The following is a 21,063-nucleotide window of genomic DNA, read 5'->3' as shown; positions in this document are numbered from 1 at the left end:
ACTTGGAACCACGCCAGAATTCTAACTACAACGTTTGGGACCACTGGTTGCGACGTAAGACAACACATCCCGAGTTGTATGCTGTGGCCATGGTTGTGTTGTCCACACCATCAAATCAGGTCTCAGTAGAAAGGGCCTTTAGTGTTCTTGGTCTAGTGTTGAGCAACCTTCGCACCAAACTCGCGGAGGATACATTAACCAACATACTATTAGTAAAGTTGAACAAAGCTCTATTCCCGCAGGCTATTGCGACGGCCTACAACTGGAAAGAAGACGAAAGAAATTAGATCACTGTTTGGTGATTGAATGTTTTTTTCATAAACCCTTCATAAACCCTCGAACATATATAAAATATATTCAAACACACCCCAGCATACAACATTATTCCTCGATTATTTTTTCAAACCTTTTTCTTTCGTCGTGTACATCGCCTAAAACTTGCATGCAATCAAGTCGCATTCATACATTAAAATAGTGTTTAGGTTTCGAATATTGAAAATTTTTCTTACGTAGTTTTGTGAATCCGAAAATAAAACGTTTTAAAAGCGAAAACCGAGTAGGTTCAAAATGAAATGTGTCAAATTTTGTTTGCGAAATACGATAAATCGGTAATTAAATTTTGCTTTTCAGAAAGCCCTAAGTATATTCTAACTCATTTTCGAGATTTCTCTTTCATAAACGCAATATGCACATTCAGGTCCCTTAAAACACGGTATCACCCACCTTTTACTACATACTATTAGTAACGATTATGCTTCGTATTTGAATCTGATGGTCAGTGGTATGATGAGGACTGGTAAATTTTGATAGATGGCATCGTGTTGTAAGAGACATGTCTGTATTGTATGTTGAAAAGTACAGTATTGGACAATAGATTTGCAAATTTTTTGATTTTCGACTTTGGTGAGCTGGAACTCAGAAACTTTAATTTTAACATATATTACAAGTTTTCTTCAATTACGAGTTTAAAAAAAATAACAATTTGACTAAATTGAAATTTTGACACAATAATCAAAACAGTATACAGTGAAACCTCATTGAGTCGATGTTCCATGACTCGATATCGAGTCATGGAACCATACTAAAAACAAAATTTCATGGTTACTATGATGGTCTCCTCAAACAGTTTTCCAAGGCATTCGTTTCCATGACTCGAAATTTCCATGAGTCGAAGATCCCTTCAGATATCGACTCATGGAGGTTTGACTGTATTTGAAAATCTAAAAACCCTTAACAAAAACTGTTTCTAGCAAGCTCGTTAAAATCTAAAACTTTGCTTAAAAAATATCATAAAGTTATTCCTTCCATTTGTTTAGGTTAAGTTAATTAAAGAAATTTGTAAAAAAAAAAACATTTTAAGCAAACCGCTATTGCCTTTGAACCAGAAAAATCATGGAAAAATCACTTAAAAATGTATGTTGATATTCAAGTTACACCTGAAGAACTGTGAAACTATCATTCATAGTAGGTCCTAAACAACTCAGATCTAACCCTCTAAAGTTCATCATTTTGCATGAGAAAACGAAAAAGTTACAAATATTCTGTCCAATACTGTATATTCCTGTAACATCACCATTATTTATTACACAAAAAAAAATAATAAGTTTGTCAATACAATAAAAGTCGTATTTCTGCTCGCAGGAAATCTCGAATAACTCCAAAACGCATAAAATTAGGGGTATGATGTGTTCGGCAAAAATTTGCCTTACAAAATTTTCCATCTTTCTAGAAAATGATTCTAGCAACAAGTTTGATACCAACTTTTGATGATATCAAAAAATGTGCTGGAAAAATCATTGTTTGCGATCATTCATAAAACAGTGTGCAAAAATTTCGTGCAATATATATGGTAAATGATTTTACCCAGATAGACCTCAAGGGAGCTGGAAAAATAACAAAAAACCGTGGGTTTTACGAAATTTTGCTGAACTGGAAATATTTCACTGACATATCTTACAAAAATCGAACTTTTTATAAAAATCTCAACATGGCAACCTCTAAAAGTCATTTCTTAGAGTTCCTCCCTCGTACAAAAGTTTGATTGTAATATTCTAAACTGTCATTGCACCCTCAAATTATCTGACAAATTGTAATTATGAGACACCCTAATGGTTATGTTTTTTGGTTAAGTCAATTATATGGTAATAAGATAAAACAAGACGAATAATGCACAAACATTGAACATTTTTATGAAATTCAAATTTTGGAAAATACTGTTTGAGCAATTCCATGATTTCCATTAGCTTGGGTTTTGACAGTAGACTTTTCTGAAACTAATCAAAAAGAAAACCCTGTGTCCAAGTGGGTCAAGTGGGTCATTTGTCGCAAATTTTCAAGTCCCTTATACTCAATATATAAAAAGCAGAAAAATCGAAACAAATACCGATCAGAAATGTATTAGTCCCTCATTTTTTATCCACAGAATAAAGTAACAATTACATTATTTATGTTATCTGAACATAAATATGAAGTTCACTGTTGATTTCACTGTATCCACTTACCCCACTGTACCTTAAATTCATCATGTTTGAAAATACGGGACAACTAAAAATTTATGTTAAAACGGGGAATAGTCCGCCGGGATCTGAAAAACGGTACCGTTAAATACGAAACGTATAGTCAGCCAGGAACACTATCCACTCTGAGTGCCTGATAATCCCCACAATCACCTAGATAGAAACACTGATATCAGATTACTACTCTGTTTGTCACTAACAGTAACAGTAAACCATGCTAATGGTGCGGTAGATGGGTTGGTAAAGTATTTCGAATAATATACATGATATAAATGGATGACTACATGTATTTATTTGTATATTCACATCACAGTTTATAAAAAATGTTATAAGTACAGTAAACTTGCTTTGTGCAGACTACAAATCCCAGGCTTTTAAATATATTTTAACGTTGCAGGTGAAGATTGAATTTCTGAACTAGCGTTAAGTGATGGCAGATGACACTTTTCAAATGCTAATATGCAGTGTATGCTGACCATCTGATCCGTTCATTAGTCGTTTCATGACGAACACTCTCACCTACCGAACTTTTCCCCAATCTTTGGCACATACCAACGCCACTCGTCGTGGTGGCCACATTGATAAATCCACTGGAACCGTTACTACACACTTTCATGCTACCTTCACTTCACTTTCGTCGCCAGTGGCACCGAAGCTAACGAAGACACTTGATTCTGATGGAAGATTCGTTTGGTCCGGCCGGGATACGACCATCAGATGCCGTGTGCGACCAGTGCGTAACGATTTAAGTTTGACGGTCACTTTGGGTGCTTTCTCCGGCCGGAGTAGGTAGAACATTGACTGCAGGTGTCGCTGGATGTCACTCCCGGGGGACGAAGCAAAAGATTCGGTGCTACACGTCGAGGTGAAAAATTCCTGTTCGTCTCCACTGTCGGAACGGGACTGCGGCGGCTGACGATGTGGGCTAGAGCTAGTTAGAGCTGTTGGTGCAGTTGGTTGGCCATAGTTGGGACTCCGTTTAGAAAGCCGTGGGATGGGTACCCGTCTTGGTACTGATCATAAGGAGTTTGCTGAAGCTGATCACTGGCTGAGGAGTCCTCTTTGCATCCGAGCAACGTCGTTTCGAGCAGGGAAGCACTGGAATATAATCACATTCATCAGAATAATAGCAAATCCACCAAGTAACAAACTATTACCTACCTTTAATATTGTAACTGCTTCGAAAACGATGGCGGAGCCGATAAGTACAAATTTTTAATTGAATCAATTCGAGGAAGCCAAAATAAAATATCAAACAACCGAACCGAATCAAAACACTGTTGTTGTTGTCATTTGAATGAAATTCATTGGACTGAACTTTTGTTTTTGTTACCTGTGCTTGCAACTGAATGAATATGACAAATTGCTGGTTCATTTTCAGTGAGGCCGATTACGAATGAGTGTGGGCAAGAAATAGAAATGAAAAATATGAAAATGAAGCAGTGCTGAAATCATGAAGATGAAATTAGTTCATTTGCAATGTGTTGTAAAGCATGGGTGAATGAAATTGATGTTGTCTCAATTCCGTAGATTGTCAGTAGAATGAGGATGACTTTTTCAACCCTGCTTTTCACTGTACACACACAAGTACGACGGTGAGCCTCATTGGTTTATATGCTCAAATTTTCATACAGTTGTGATTTTAGTGCTGAAAATCTTCTCTAAAATAAAAAATCAAAGAATTCCATTTCGGGGTGAAATTGATCACCTGTCAAAACAATTATTGTTAGTTGTGAAAACAACTTTACTTATTTAATTTGGCCTCCTGAATCGAAATATGCTTGCTAAATTCTTAACAATGCAAAATTTATGGAAATAATAAACAATTAATTTTCAACAATACCGCAGAAAACGCCTAAATGTAGGCAATTTTCGAAGGAATCTTCTGATATCTATAAAAATTCAATTATTACAACAAAATGAACAAATTGGTACGAATTCTGAAGATAAAATTCATTTTGGGGATATGTTTCAAGCATCCTTACAAATTTTCAGGTTGACACCATGTCCAACTCCTTGTTTAAAACTATAAGTTAATTGATGTCTGCCAATACCACACAGAACACGATTATGGAATTTTCTATTATTTTCATAGAAATTAACATTCCTTGACACAAAAAGCTTCACAACATGCAATTCGACAATAGTTAATACAATCAACGTTTATTCACATATGTTGCATTGATTTCTGTGCTCTATTAGAGGGAAATAAAATCGTGTGACACAGTGATCAATTTCACCAGAATTTACGGTACCAAGTTTGCATTTCATGGCAGTATGGGAGGAAACTAAAATTTCAAAAAAAAAAAAATACTAAGAATTCAAAAGTGCTTATTTGAGGCTGAAATTTTGTTCAACTCATATCGCATATTGGGTGAAAAGTCAGAAAATAATTCTGATAGAAATTTCGTTGCTTCTGCATTCTGAGGCTCATGTATAATCTCAATGTGACTGTTATGCGGTTACAATTTCAAATGTGACATATCAACTTGGAATTTTTTCCGAATTTTCTAGAACAATCTCACAGATTTCAGTAAGTTGATCGAAAGGATTTGTCATTTGATGACTCTCCCCGGTATTAACTCGAAATTGTCAAAAATGTCGAATGTGACAAATAATAAAGTTAATAAAGTCAAACCAAATATGCAGTTATGGGCAGACTAGTTTGTAGTCAACAACCCAAGAAAACCAGAAATTTCGGAGGGGAAACAGTTTTTATTTTCTCGAAAAGCGTAATTGACTCTGAACAGCTTCGAACACGTTCTCGGATCACTTTTGCTTCGCTTGCTCGCGAGCATTGCAGATGCGAGTAAATCAGCATGCTGATGCTCGCGAGCATTTTGTTTTCTTTTTTTTTCGATTCTGCAGCCATGTTCGCCACTTGACACAAAAACTTGTTCCACAGTAAAATTGATAAATTCTGAGAAAACTGTTCAAATTTAAGGCAATCGGGACTAAATGAGCCCCGTAGATCGATTTTCAGTCGCGAGCGGTGAAACCAGTCTCATTCGATATCCAAGATTTTTTTTATTTTTACTGTGTGAATTCATTTAAAACCTATCATCCCACTATTACGATTTGGTGAAAGTCAACCTTTCGGTTGTAGCGCGAAATTTTTGTAGCTACTCACTTTGTACAACACCCTTGGTTTTGCGAATATCCCACGATCCTAACCACTTAGAGAGATGGCGTCTTCAAGAAATTCGGGATTTTGCCACTAGGCAGCGCTCTATACCGCTCTATACATGAAACTGATCTTGACCACTTAGAAAGATGGCGTCTTCGACAAAAATGTTCGGTAATTCAAGGACTATCATTATTCGAGCTAGTTGATTCAAAATTTTGTCACCAGGTGGCACAAGTGAGCATAATACATTTGGTTTGCAAATATTTCAGGAGCCTGCACTTAGAAAGATGGCGTCTTCGGCAGAGTTGTTCAATAGATCAAATGGTTTCTTTGTTTAATCCTTGAAGTTCGAGATTGGGTAAAACAATGATAGCCGTCAGCTTCTGAACAGCTTTGCCGAAGATGCCATCTTTCTAGAAGTCAGGATCCTGAAGTATCCGCAAAATAAAAGTTTCATGCTCACTAGCGGCGCCTGGTGGCAAAATATTTTATTTCTCGGCTCAAATAATGATAGCCCTTGAGCTACTGAACTACTTTGCCGAGGACATTATCTTTCTAACTGGTCAGGCTCCTGAGATATCTTCAAAACAAAAGTTTCATGCTCACTAGCGCCTAGTGGCAAAATTTTGAATCAACTAGATCAAACAATGATAGTCCTTAACTTACTGAACAACTTTGCTGAAGACGCCACCCTTCTAAATGGCCAGGATTCTGAAATACTTGCAAACCAAACATAGCCGATTTCCAGCAAATCCGGGACGTGGGTTCGAATCCCACCGGTAGAGGATCTTTTCGTAAAGTAAGTTTCCTCGATTCCCCAGGGCATAAAGTATCTTCGTACTTGCCACACGATATACACATGTAAAATGGTCGATCGGCAATGAAAGCTCTCAGTTAATAACTGTGAGAGTGCTCATAAGAACACTAAGCTGAGTAGCAGGCTCTATCCCAATCGGGATGTAACACCAGAAAAAAGAAGAACAAAGACATTTTTCTACATTCTGGCGGTCTACAGAGAACTTCCATGTTCCACAGAAATAGACAACCACAATCATAAAAAAAGAGATGTAAGCCCAAATTTAATTAATAATGGTGTTGTATAAGAGACGGATAGTTCATCTTCGAAAAGTTTTGTAGTAGATTTTTTTACGAACAAATGGTTAAACATGTAACATTAACATCATGATAATATTAACGATCAAGCCACTTATAAACAAAACGTTTACAGCTCAATCAAGTTAACCGTCATCAGTTCAAGATGCACGCTTCAAAGATTGACAACCAACAGCACTAGTGCTTAATTATTTGTTAAATCTTTGATCATAAATTAACTTACAAATGGCTAGTTGCGCACTTATTGCGTGTTTACTGTAAAACTGCATCGTTAACTTCTTCGAACTGCGCACGACGAGTTCACCGCGTTCTGGTGGACACCGGTCGCCTTTACGGGCTCAGGTTACAGCCGAAAAATTAACGAGTTCACTTTTATGCCCACGTTTATGGTTGATCGAATGAATCGCTTCCAATTTGTTTCCCCGACCGCGAGATGTGAAGGAGATTAACTGAATCAGCGTGTTGACGGCTCGCTCGAATCGGCGTTACATCATATCTACAAGTTGTGGTCAGCATGAAGTGTGATGAAAGGGATACAGTTATTTAAATTAATTTCGGGGCGATTTGCGCACAACACGGATGGCGTGAGAGAAAAATTCACTGTAATGGTGGACAAGTTATTCCTGTTCCGTTAAAGTCCGAAAAAGTGTTCATCAATCTAATTTCTGTGGAAGAATAATTTATGTGCCCCAGGAGATAAATCGTTCGGGTTCACTTTACACAAAACCACAAAAAAATATATTCATTACCGTTGGGTTAAGTTTCGGCGAAGAAAAAAATCATGGCTCAAGTGAGCTATTCCGAGGCATATCAGCGGTGAAAAATGATGATTGCGGCTAAACTGTGGAAAATGATCTTTCATTTGACCATTATATTAATCAACTTAAACTCTCCGGAGCCTTTGATGACTTTCAAGGTTTTTTTTTCCTTCGAAAATGATTTGAGCTCGAGTGATAAAATCATATTATGTTGAACTAGAGTTAAGATAAACGAAATCCGCATCGTACTCTCGTGCTGCTGATGGAAGTTTTGAAACTACCTAAATGAATGAAACAGTACTTACCACTACTCATCAGTGCGTATCATCAAACAAATTTTTGGACCAGATATATTGTATGTTGTACCAATATAAATTAGTTTTCATCAGGAATATCAGGAAGAAAGCTCTATGTATTTAGGTTAAGTTTTTTAAAAAGCAGGTGAATTTAATTAACCTGTAATAATTCTGAACTGATATGGCTAATCAAATATAACAAGTTATTAACAAAATGTTAATAATAGCTTAATTGAGTTTAATCAAATTAGGATGAAAGTATTGTCTGTCTAGCACAGAACATCTAGATTCTAGATATAAGAAATAAATTTGATGGTTGAAATGATACTAATTAAAACAGGCTTACCTTAATGTCTTTGAAGAGCAGGCTCTCGCTGGCAAAGGTGTTGTTGAGCACGGAAGGCTTGTTCTTCACACTGGGGAAGATGATTCCGCCTTTACGGGACACGTTTTTGCCTCCTGCCTGAACCGTCTGCGCCGAAGCCGATGTCGTGTTGGGAAGATTCACGTTGCTAGCGGTGGTGGTGCTGCTGCTGCTGCTACTGCTGCTGGTGCTCGTCGTCGAAGATGAAGTGGGGTAGGTCGTCGTTGGCAGGGCTTCCGTGAAGTCCTCCACGATTGAGTACCTGTGTTTGTTGGAACTTGGTAACTGTTAATCACAAAGGCTAACTTATGGCTGATCAAAAAAACATTCTTACCGGTTGGGATCGTATTCAACGAGTCGGTCAATCGTGGGATCCATCAGAAGTTCAGCGGGAACGGGACGTTGTGCCAAGACTGCCACGTCATCTTCCTGTTTCTTGAGTCGCTTCTCCACCATGTCCAAGTTGTTGATGATCAGGTTCGTTTTGGTTTTCAAATCGTGATGAATTTCGCCGATGGCACGTTCCTGCCGTTGGTTCTGCGTGAGAAGAGCATCCGATTTGGGTACCAGATCGTCAACGGAGCTCTTGGTTCCCACGACAACGTCCCACACTTCGTCCATTTTCTCCGAAACGGACATGATCGGTCGGATCTGCTTCACCAGGATGTCGATCTTGCTGGCCTTCACATATGGTGGAATCGTAGAAGTCGAGTTGTAGTTGAAGTTGATGTTGTGGTCCACCACCGCATCGTGGACTTCATTCAGCAGGTTGATGGTCTTGCCCAAATTCTCCGATACGATGTTGATGTGGAATTGGAGTTTCTTATCGATACCTTCCTGGATCGCTCTTAGTTGACCCAACTCCTTAGTGATATGCCCCATCACCTCTGAGTGCATTGCCTTTGTAATTTCGGCCACATTCATGCTAACAGTCTTACGTTCACTGGCTTCAGCATTTATATCGTCCAGCGGTAAGAAATTACTGTCGATCTGATTCTTGAGTCCGTTCAGCTTGTTATCGATATCGCTAACCTTCTGATCCAACGACACCAATCGACTGTCCAAGCTGTTCGTGGACTTGGCCGTCCGGACACTGTTTGGCCTATCATCGTCTCCCGCTGCCGACAGTTTACTGTCCAGCGTCCGGAGCTTAGTGATGACCGAATCAGTTTTGTGGATATTGTCCCCCACCTTACTGTCCAACGATTCCACCCGTCGCATCAGGTGTTCCACCGCTTTGTCCAGGTTGTCTATCCGCTGGAGTTTACCCTCCAACGTCGATACCACTACTTCGAACACATTCAGCAGCTGCTGCTCCCTGTTGGAATGGAACGTGAAAAAGTGAAAGAAGTGGATTAAAATTTGTCCTTTCCTTTTCGACTGAGTCGAGTTTAATTCCCACAATTAAAACAGATTAAATCGTTTAATTTCGTAAATTAAGACACTCCCATTAACGTCGGCTTATCATTTATTTTTGCGCAGATAAGTATGCGGTATTTAGTTCCTTCCCGGAACGATCCATTTTTAACAGGTTTATTTGAGCATCTGCTACGATGAAGTTACTTGTTTGACGCTCCAGTGAGCAAAACGACGGTTCAATTAACAGAAACAGGATAAGGATGCAGTATACTATCAGCTGGTCGCATGATTTGCTGAATAAGGTTGTGAGACTTTTGTTTTCCACTTTTTCACTGCATGGAGGTTTTGATCGGCAATGCTCGTGTTGCTTATCAAGCTAATTTTACTAATTACATTTTTTTAGCTTTTGCTCCCATATGTTGGATATCTAAGTTATTTTTTCCCAATATTTTTGATTCCTCACCTTAGTACCGTTTTGATGTATATTACGGACAGCTTCAAAATCCGGACTCTCTACTGTGAATGAGAAACATTTATTACGAAAAGTTTCAATTTTTTTCTGCTCGAAAGTTCTCATTGTCGAGGCTTGTTTTAATAAGTATTTTTCATAGATATACATATATGCAATTTATATTGCCCAACAGGCTTAGATGTCTCTTTACTGGTTTGACGATTTCAATTGATGGTTTTACTTTTTTATGATTTTCTTGAACTGTCCGGAATTCTAACCACAGTGTCCGCAATATTATGTTAAAGTGAGGAAGCGTCCAGAATAAGAATCATGAAAAATCCACACATTTCTATTTATTTGAAACTAGTGGGCCCGGCAAACTTCGTCTTGCCATCAAGTAGGCTGTTGAAAAACGCCATGAATCGTCCCATACAAAATGACAGTTCCGTTCACGCTCGTTTTTTCCGACTTTCCCGGTGAATATCCTGGGATTTTTATACTCACAAACACGTCGGAACACGTGACAAACAAAACAGAAAAGTAATCATTCAAATCGGTTGACCCGTTTGGAAGCCATTTCGTGACATACAAACATAACTCCATTTTTATTTATATAGATTGTTCATATAGTGAAATCAAAATCATCACCCACCATTTAGAAGTTAAGTACTTTGAAGGCTCGAAGGAATCAATCGTTCAAAATCAAGAATATTTACTGGAAATTGTGTTCACTGTATTCTACTCTCTAAGCGAAACACAGTGAACACATTTTCATCGAATAATTTTCCGTTTTGAATCGAAAAACTGCTTTTGAAGTTTCAATGATAACGATGACGGAGCGTTGAACGTTAGTAGTTAGCTCTTAGTAGTTATTATTCATCAGTTTTTCCTGAAGTTTCTTAAGGCGTTCCTGCTTGAAAACTGTATCTAGTTGCTTAAATAATCTTTTAATAGGTAATCCTTTTAAACATTTCTCCAGGAAGGAGCTCTACGTGCTTCTTACATACAAATTTCAATCGTTAATTTCAAGTATCATACAGTTGTTTATTAATGATTTGTTTAGGATTTTCTAGAAATACTGAGAATTTCTCCAATATACTTCAGAAATCTCACCAAAATTGTCTCAGAGATCATCAAGCAAGGATGCTTTCCAAAAAATCATCAGAAAGTTTACCAACAGTTTTTCCAACTTCGCATTTGAGGATCTTTTTCATTTTCTCTTCAGATTTCTTCAAAAAATCTTCCGGAAAATGTCTTGGAAACTCTTTAAGGGTTGCTTCAAAAGCTCACAGAAAAATTATCAGAACTTCCTGCATAAACGCATTGAATGATTCTTCCAGGTGTTACTCTAAAAATTCATTCTTATATACACAAGATTTCTCTAAAAACAATAAACATAATTCTATTTGTTAAATGTTCTTAAGGATTCCTCAGAGAAATTCTCCACAAATCTTTACATTTTTTTCGCAGAAAATTCTCTTAGCGTTCCATAAATTTCTTCAAAAAATTGGGGTGGGTAATGTCTGTTACATTACCGCGGGGTTGACGTGGGACTACTATGGACACAACTTTGATCAATTCTGAGTCAGACTCTAACAACAGTGCGGTAGCTTTTTGCAGATGATAGGATGTTTGATGATAGATGATGGGTGCTATGTGGCAGGTACCATGAGACTTTATGCGCAGGGAAGTTAAGGAAATTCCAATTACGGAAAGATCCTAGAACGACTGGGAATCGACCTCAGACACTTTCAGCATAGCTTTGCTTTGTAGCCGCGGACTCTAACCACTCGGCTAAGGAAGGCCTCAATTGGCAATTTTGAATTGTCCATAACAAATGAGATATTGTATGATGCAACTAGAAGAGTTAAGAGATCAACGCAAGTATGTGGTATACTCATTAGGGAATATTACACAATTATCTCTTTAGAACACATTTGTTGGCTCTGAAAAGGGCCGATTGAACGGTGAGATTCGAGTAACACGGACACACATTTGGACGACGCACATGTTAGAAATAGGCTATATGGCATTGATGTCTTGGCAAGGGATGTACAAGATGAGCATTATGCTGTTATTGCATCCCGACGGCACTGTAGCAGCGTTCTCGGAAACAGCTTCAAATTGCCGTATTGTCGATTATTCGTAATAAATCAGTATTAAGAGATTACAGCAAGTATGTGGTAAACACATTAGGAAATATTACACAAATAACACATTTGTTGGCCCTGAAAAGGGCCGATTGAGTAGTTGAATTTGAGTAAAACCGACACATTTTGATGGCGCACTGGTTGAAATCCTTCTCGCCCGATGAGGTTTAATGATTCTCGGATGCCAGCCACAGTTTCCCAGGATTTCACTTCACACTTGCCAATCTTGTAATCTTGCCGACATCGCAGTTGTAGTTTCCGCCTATGTATTTCTCGATCACCTGCAGGAAAGACCCATTCCGTTCATTTAGGGCTGCAATGGCGGCCACAACCATCTCATTCTCCGGTAGCCTGCTTCCTCTTCTTCTTCTTGGCGGCAGCAGTGGTGATGACTTTGGCTTCAGACGGCATCTTCTCTCGGTCGGTCGACGGTCAGTTTGATTTGAGCGAAGCAAGACAAACGGGACCCCCCGCTATCGATGTCTGTGCCTGAGAAGCACTCCTGGTCAGAGCAAGCCGATCTGTTGCCTGCTGAGATGCGATCCAAGCGGAGAGTGAAAGCAAATTAAGTCAACTGTTTTTTTAGCACCCCTATTTATAGGTTTGCTTGAAATCAACGTTCTCTTTTAAAACAGTTATTAAACTATTTGGATAGGTATGTGGGATTCAGTAAGTAAACGACATGACCCTTTGATGCCTTGTCTTTCGATTGAGGTGCTAATCAAGGAATTTTGTTAAGCCAGTAATAAGTTATAAACGTTTAAAATATTGCATGCCAACGTAACGCTCTTGGTTTTGAAATTCCAATTTCACTCCTGTATAGAGAAGAAAGACGTAGTCCTACGTCAAAACAATTCGATGTTGCTCACAGTATTTCTTCTTTTCTTTCAGATTCTAGAAATTACCCCATTTTTTTGAATGTTAATCCCGGGTTTCTTCCATAAATGACATCTAGAAATCAATCAAGTCTTAATTTTTGGTTCGAAAATTTCTTCAATGTTTTAGATTCCTTTACAAATTACTTTGCGAATCACTGAATATCAATTTACGATTTATATTAGATTTTTGAAGAAACAAATACAAAAGTTTTGGAAGAATTTCTGAAGAAATTTGTTGTATAATTTCACCTTAAACTGAATTCGGGAAAATTTACTTAATTAAGTAAACTTCAAGAACTAACCGTAGAATTCGTGAAACTTTTTAACAAAATTCCTGACGGTATACCTTACAGAAAAACTGATTTTAGGATTTACTACAAAAATTATTGTTCTTTTTCCTTTTTTTTTTTATAATGGGCAATGGTTGGCGTTAAGACGGATGGAATTTTTACTGAATGTTTACAAAAAGTTTCGCATGAACTCCGAAGTTTTATGATTGTGGGCTTCGTAGTCGAGCAATTAATGTCGTCATGCAGTTAAGCGCATCGTGTCATGGGGTGTGGGTTCGATACCCGATTCAGCATGCTAGTCCATTGTCTAGTTTTAAAACATAGAACATAGAAAAACATAGAAGAATTTCTGACGCAATTTGTGATGTACTTCTGAAGACCTTTTGATGAACTTTGCAATATTTTTTGGGAGAAATGGAAATGGATTTGAATGGAAATAGCTTAGCATAAGATTTGATAAAATTAATGTTTTTTTAGAAAATGCGAGAGAAAATTTTCAACGTTTGAACGGTTAAGAATTTTACAACAACAATGCCGTTTTAATATTCAGAAAATACGATTTTTGGGAATCGATTTTCTAGGATATTGACGCTTTTTTATACCACGGCATTTTTTGCGCTGGCCCCCTACTCCTTCTCTAATGGCCTTAAGGGTCCGTAATATGAATCAAAAAGATATTTCTAGCTTCTTTAAATCAGTGTTTAGGTGTCAACGTGTTGGAGAAACACAGCCATGGACCGAGTAAATTGGTGTAACATCGTTAACGAGGTTTTATCAAACTAATTGATGTAACACTAAGTAAATAAAATAATAATAGTGTCAACGTGTTCAGCATACATTGTAACCCATGCAGCATCTGCAACACCTTACAATGAACTGTCTCAAAGCATTTGGTCAATTATTATATTCAGAAGCTTTTAAATGTCAAAATGCCATACAGTTTCATATATGTTTAACTAAAACTGCAGTTCCCCACGAATTTGATGTCGAAACAGCAATACAGTCATGTTTTACAAGATGCTTTGCAACTAGAAACAATGTATAGCTTTAGTTTGTTGGTTTCAGTTAAGTTTCCAGTATGTTACAAAAAAGCTTGTGTTAGAGCGACAACACTACTCTACCTTGTGACTGAAAAGATTCAAGAAAGTCACAAGAGACTTGAGTTCCTTTTATTGTTTGTTTGCCATTAGTTCTGTTTTTGAGGTAAGCTGAAAAAGTAAGTTCCTAGCGTAAGTGGTTGTGATGATGGCAACGACGATAGCGATTCAAGACACGGTATTAGATTGTCATTGAGTGAATTCACCAACTAACCGCTAATAAAAAGACTGTGCTTCAAGAAATCCATTCAAAAGCTATAAATTTTAAGGCATCCCGACCACCATTAGAGCATCAATGGATATCGTTAGGTGAAAGATTTGCAGTTCGAGATTCGCTCATCCTTTAATGTCCCCTTCCGTCAACCCATTTGTGCTTATCTACAGCATGTGTTGAGCATTCTGAAAAAAAAAAGCACTTGAGAGGTGCTCATTTAATCGAGCTTTTGTGATCAGCTAATTGGTGATTCATTAGCCGAAAAGTACGTTTGGCCTTCATTAACTGCAGTCGTAGGTTTTAGTCGCTTTCCAAACTCGTATATTTTCCCTATCTTTATTAACGACATTTGAAGACCCTGGGCTTATTCACAACTTTCGAAAGAAGATGCCTTGTAGCCATTAGTGATTGTTTTAGGATTAGGATTTAGGTTTTTGTCATTTATCAAGTCTAAAAGTGTACTTAGCACTAATGTTTTTGGATTGGGGAATTAATCTTTTGGAGCAGAGAACTCTCTAACTTGATTTTCAGTTGGAATAGTGAGTCCTAAACTAAATTTTGCACACTTTCAAACTGCATAGCAAGTTTTTGAGCTTTTTCGCGATTAGTTAGTAATAATTTGTTTTCCTCTTTCAAGACTGGCTTCTGAGGTCTTTTAATTTTTTTTATAGTCTCCCATAGGGCTTAGAGCCAGGGTTCAATTGAGAAATTTTATTTTCAAAATGTTTGTTTCTTAATTGAGTGAACCGTTTTTTGATTTCTTTTTTCAGAGCCTGCCATATAATTTTCAAAGATGGATTGCGAGTGCGTTGAAATTTTTTTCTCCTCACGTTTTTAAGATGAATCAACAGCTTAAGAACCTCGTCTATAATCACAGGTCTTATTACACATTTTGGAATTGCAATTCCCCTTGCTTCACCAATGGAATTAGTTTAAGTTTGCAAATAAATGTTAACATCAAAACTATTATCGAGTATTCCAGTCAGCTCTAAAATAATTGATAATGAAGCTGATAGGATTGAGAATGCTTCATGCGATATTTGAAATTAACATGATCAGAATCAAAATCAGCATGAGTATCCAGTTGGTCTCAAAGGTGACTAGAATCGGTTAAGACCAAATCAATCATAGAAGGGTTTCTAGAAGAGAAAAAACACGTAGGGCTGTCAGGGTATTGAATTGAAAAATATCCTGAAAAGCATTCATGAAATAAAATTCAGCTGTTGGAATTTCTTTTTGAATTATTCCATTTGCATTGAAGTCACCATTGACAAAAAATTTGGACCAATTACAAGTCAATTTGAGTCAATTTTTGCAAGTATTTTTGAAGCAAATTAACTTGCTGCTTAGTGCATTGAAGAGGTTAATAGACAGCTATGAAAGTATATTTACCAAACTGTGTTTCAACAGAAACATCCGAAGTTTAATGACGGAAAAAGTTTATGTTTTTTAAGCCTTTGAATAATGATTGCAACTGCCCTACATGAACCATCATGTTGATCAGTACGATAAACAAAAAAGTTTTTAACTCTTTTGAGTTTGGATCCAAGTTTCAAAAAAGTTTCTGTAATAACTGCTATATGCGTATGTTATTAGCGGATAGAAAATTAAACAGCTCGTCCTCTTCAATATTCAACGCACGAGCATTCCGATTAAAAATATTTAATAAAGTATTTGGATCCATTAGATAAACGTACCCCAATAACAATTTTATTGGTAAATTTTACACCAACTTGGACTGTTTCAACCATTGTGGTAGTTTTGAACTTTGCATCAATCATTTGATTCAATTGTTCAGTTAAATCAATCAAAATCAGAAGAAGACGTTTGTCCAGAAGTAGGTGCATTTTCTGATGATTTTTTGTTGGAATTATGCTTTAATGAAGACAGAATAGGAGTTGCCTGCACCTCCGCTGCTTTTTCCATATGATTTGAAAGAACTAGAACGGTTATCCGTTGGAAGACAATTTGAAGGGGAGGAGTTGTAACTGCCTGCTACAATATCGGCATATGAGTTTCGTTTGGTAAATCCATTCGAAATTAGAAGATTCGAACGGCTACCCGACGGAAGAAAATTAGCTTGTAGATGTGCATGATTATAATTTACCTGTTGGATATGATTCTTATGCAAGCGATCGTTAACTGAAAAATGAGCATGGTTGAAGATTGTGCCTGGGGAATTTCAGGAACGAAAAACGTTACCATTTATCTGTCTGGTACGAGCCTCAACTGTTCGCTTGCGCGAGAGGCATTCCCAAAAGTTAGACTCATAGTTGCCCCGCAATTTGCACATACAAACTTTTTGGTATCTTCCTTCACAGGACAGACGTCCTTAGCGTAAGAAGTTTCTCCGCAAATCATGCATTTAGCATCCATACGGCAATGATTTGTACCATGACGCCACTTTTGACACCAACGGCACTGAGAGGGGTTCTGAAAATTTCCTCTCGGTTTCTGGAAATGTCCATGTCACACGGACATCGAACATAAGTCTTGGTTTATCTAAAGCTTTAACATTATTCAGATCACTTGTGTTATAGTGTACTTATTAATATTTTTGAAAATGCGCTTTCCGAAGAATGCCAGATTGGGTTCTCTTTTTCATAATGAATACTTGAACTGGAGAAAATCCAAGTGATTCATTTATTCCATATTTGATCTCTTCGGGTAACTTATAGTCACATGAGAGACCTTTCAAGATGACATTGAACAAACGTTTAGTTTTGTCGTCATAAGAAAAAAAAATGTGCTTCTTCTCTTCAAGATGTTCGAGAAGAATTTCGTGATCTTTAAGAGCTAACGGTAAAACGCGACAGTCTCCTTTCTTTGCGATTGGGATGGAAACCTTGATTCTCCTAATGGAGTTCAAGATCTCCAGCTTAAGGTGAAGATGAATCGAAGCCAAACGTAACATTTTCAAGAGCACAAATCTAGCGAATCGAACGCCCGTTTGAACTGAAGACTCAATCGATTGGTCACCACCAGCGAGGGACCAATCGATTAAGTTTTCAGCTTAAACGGAAATTTGATTCTCCAGATTTATGCTCTTAAAAAATTAAGGTTTGGCTTCGTTTCATCTTCACCATAAATCCCCGAAATTCGGAACAATTGACCACGATAGGCGGCACTTCTTGTTTCCTCACTTGAATCAAGAGTCTGGGCTAGAGACTGCTACGACTTGGTGTTTGGAAAATTTGTCTAAAGCTTCGAACTGATTGCTCATCTTGATGCAATTATCAACATTAACCATTTCACCCATAGAAAAAAGCGCGCATTCCGGAGAAACGTCCTTTCTTCGATTATTGGCACGTTTAGTGACAATTTTAAATACCGCTTTTTTGGGAGGAAGTTGTGATATCAGAGATTCACCCTACCTTTTGTTCGTGGCTGCAACCACTTTTAGTGAATAAACGAAACCCTTTTTCTTTCGATATTTAAATTTTCTTTCCTTCTAAGATATTTAACTAAAACTAATTTCGTGAAGTAAAATCAGTATTTTAAGAGAATGAGGTAATGTGCCAATCCACATTTTGAAGAACATTTGTCGAATTGCAAGAACAATCGTTTACTGAATTTGAACCCAATTTGCTAGCCATTTCTTAACGGATTTCTCATACTTTGTTAGCCATAACCTACCTATTCTAAAGCTTATTCTTCTATTGACTTAAAGTGACACGGGAGACCGTGTTATTTTCCCTATCTTCTGTCTCACTCTAACAATTATCATCAAAACTTTTTGAAAGCAAATCTCGAGTTTTAGTGAACCGATTAAGCTGAAAATGTATTGGGTTGTGCACTACATATATAGAATCATAGTGATACATTTTTCGCATCGATATATGGAGTGGTTCTTGGGATTTGCTTCTTCAAATGGATAGGGTGATTATGATGACGTCTCATGCGGCCTTAACTGCACCGTCCTTCCTTTAATCAGTGCAGAAGGTGTAAATCTCGATGTTTTAATGAGAACTGTGAACAATGTTGATTTGATTATTACTGCAAGATTGACTTCGGCTCCACGCCTATCACACAGTAGCAGGGTGACGTATCGCATTCCCGACACTTGTTAGTCACTTTATCATGGTTCATGAGAGCTGTGGGATGCAGGATTGTCTGTTGGTTTCGTCGTACAACAATTTTGCACAATTCAACTCTCAAAATTCTCATAGCAAAATGAGTCACCGAGGTGCCTAAGTAGTTCTTCACCCTATGTGCATGAGGTGCAGAAGTCGATGGTCAGAATGGCTTAGATTGGTTTTTCCCTAGAACTACCGGACAAAGCTCACAACAATCGGCCCACTCACTGCCACTGCCGCCAGGTGGGTGTTCTAGTTTGGTACCAGAATGACATTTAACTTGAGCACGATTCGACTGGGCGTTGTTTCATAATCGCGTGTATGTGCATGCCCAATTCCGGTGCCTTTGGCGCGGTCCACATCGGAAGGCTTTTTTCACGACCATCCTGCTGAGTAGAATTCAATTAAATCCAGACCTCTCAGTGTGGTGGGCTATTCAAATGGTTGTGACGTGACGGTTAGAATAATCGAATAATAGTTACGGTGAACCCTGTGGCACAATCAAGCGCTAATTTGTGCAAGGTTTGTAGACGTGACGCTGCAGATATTGGGACCACAATGTTGAATCAAATCGACCTGCATTGGACCTCGGCGAATCAGAATTCCATCAAATCGCGTGTTTTTTGTCAGTGGCTGTAGGAATTGAATCTTTTGTTGTGATGTTGGAATCAGTGTAAAATAAATAGTTGAATATGCACAGAGCACTAACGGCGAGTATCGTCGGGACCAATTAAGCACGATCACCGAAATTTGCGAAACGTTAATACATTCCTGCCACGCCGGCAACGATACCAACCTGCCCCTCGGGCATCCAACCTTGCTGTTTATTACGTACCTCTGTTTTTAGCACACCTTTTGGGTGAAAAGTGAAAGGCCGCGACATGACTGCAGGAACTTTTTCGATTTTATTTGACAAGGGTAAGGCATACCTTATCGTCATCGAGAAACAATACGTGCTAATCATTGATTACCCAACGACCCTCGATCAGTCATTTACGTCTGAACATTTCCGACAGAAAACTCGATGTTTCTGTGCGGTAAATTTATACGCAAAATATAAGACTTGTCTCCCTCCATCACAATTTATTGTGAGACATAGGGCCAAAAACTATTTAGACACTTATATTTGCTAGGTCAAATTATTATTTGACGGTTCATAGTGTTGAGAGGCACTCCTTAGCCTTGTGGTAAAGTCCTAGGCTACAAAGTTAAGCCAAGCTGAAGGTGTCTGGGTTTGATTCCCGGTCAGGTTTCCTTATATAAATTTCCTTGACTTCCATAAGCAAAGAGTGCTACCGTGCCTGCCACACCGTATATCGTATATCGTATATAATGAAAAATGACAACTTTGCTAAAGTAGCTCTACAGTAATAACTGTAAAATTGCTCCTAGAATCTGAGAAGCAGGCTCTGTCCCGGTTGGGACGTAATGTTGGAAATATAATATGCCTCTCTAGAGTTATTTTTACGTACAGTCATAGAAACGAATGCAGATTTTGAGTTGAAAGTTAAGAGTATCACAGTAATATCTCGTAACATTTATTATTTATTTTCATCATAAGGTATAACATAATTCTCATCGATAAATAAGCCGACACATTCCGGCTCCTGCCAGGAAAACCAGACTAGTCATCAGCAATCTTATCCAAGTGCGTCCCTGTCCCGGCCTTTCTGCGCTTCCATAAACATCTTGAAGACCTGTTTGATGTCGGCAAAGTGGGCATCGCACCGACCGTTCCGATCCTCCATCGAGTTTGATCATCTGATGAATACAATCGGTGCAAAATCGATGGTCACACTGCAGCTTGAGAGTATTACGTCTTTTGAAATCTTCCATACAAATCACGCACTGGTCCACGTGGAATAGGTCTTGCTCGTGGTATGGGATGTGATTACTATCGTTTGCCTCGTTCTTGGATCTCTTCCATAGTTTGAGCATTATTGGTACAACGCTTGATATCAAAATATAATCTATTACTGGGAAGATGCCTCCTTTGGGGAATTGATCAGCAGTACAACTTTTACAAGAAAGTTAAGCCTACTATGTTCAATGACGAATCTGAAATTCCTAACGAAAGATCTTTTTAAAAAATTTAATCTTCAGAAACCATAATCCATTATTTCGCAATCATCATTAGATCAAATCCATTTGTTGAGTATTAAGTCAGATCAGACTAGATAATATTTTGGCCTTTTTATTTTCATCAACTTCGATTTTTTCGACGCTTTATTGATGCAAATGTTTCATGAACACCGCTAGCGCATGACGGCTCACCTTAGTAGCATGTCCGAAAGAACTTGAAGCTATTGAGAACCAGAGATACAGGTCCAAAGCCCTGATAAAGGTGGATGGTTGTGATGGCTATGACCGTGGT

The 21,063-nt window shown here is 38.0% G+C and overlaps 1 protein-coding gene across 2 annotated transcripts in view; it reads right to left on the bottom strand.

Moving 5' to 3' along the window:
- Window positions 1–21,063, bottom strand: part of LOC5572327 (angiopoietin-2) — a 541,823-nt gene that overhangs the window by 37,514 nt on the left and 483,246 nt on the right. Inside the window, exons 3-4 of one of the 2 annotated variants that reach the window (XM_021846146.1) lie at window positions 8,509–9,492; window positions 8,157–8,436 (exon numbers count right to left, since the gene is read on the bottom strand). In XM_021846146.1, coding sequence (XP_021701838.1) covers window positions 8,157–8,436; window positions 8,509–9,492 — 1,264 coding nt within the window. Of the gene's footprint in view, window positions 1–8,156; window positions 8,452–8,508; window positions 9,493–21,063 lie in introns of both variants that reach the window. The other variant, XM_021846145.1, reaches the window with a different exon arrangement.

Source organism: Aedes aegypti, chromosome 2, assembly GCF_002204515.2.
Source record: "Aedes aegypti strain LVP_AGWG chromosome 2, AaegL5.0 Primary Assembly, whole genome shotgun sequence".
Lineage (NCBI taxonomy): Eukaryota > Metazoa > Arthropoda > Insecta > Diptera > Culicidae > Aedes > Aedes aegypti.
Note: the sequence above shows the minus strand (reverse complement) of the source record. Positions and strands in the feature narration are given on the sequence as shown.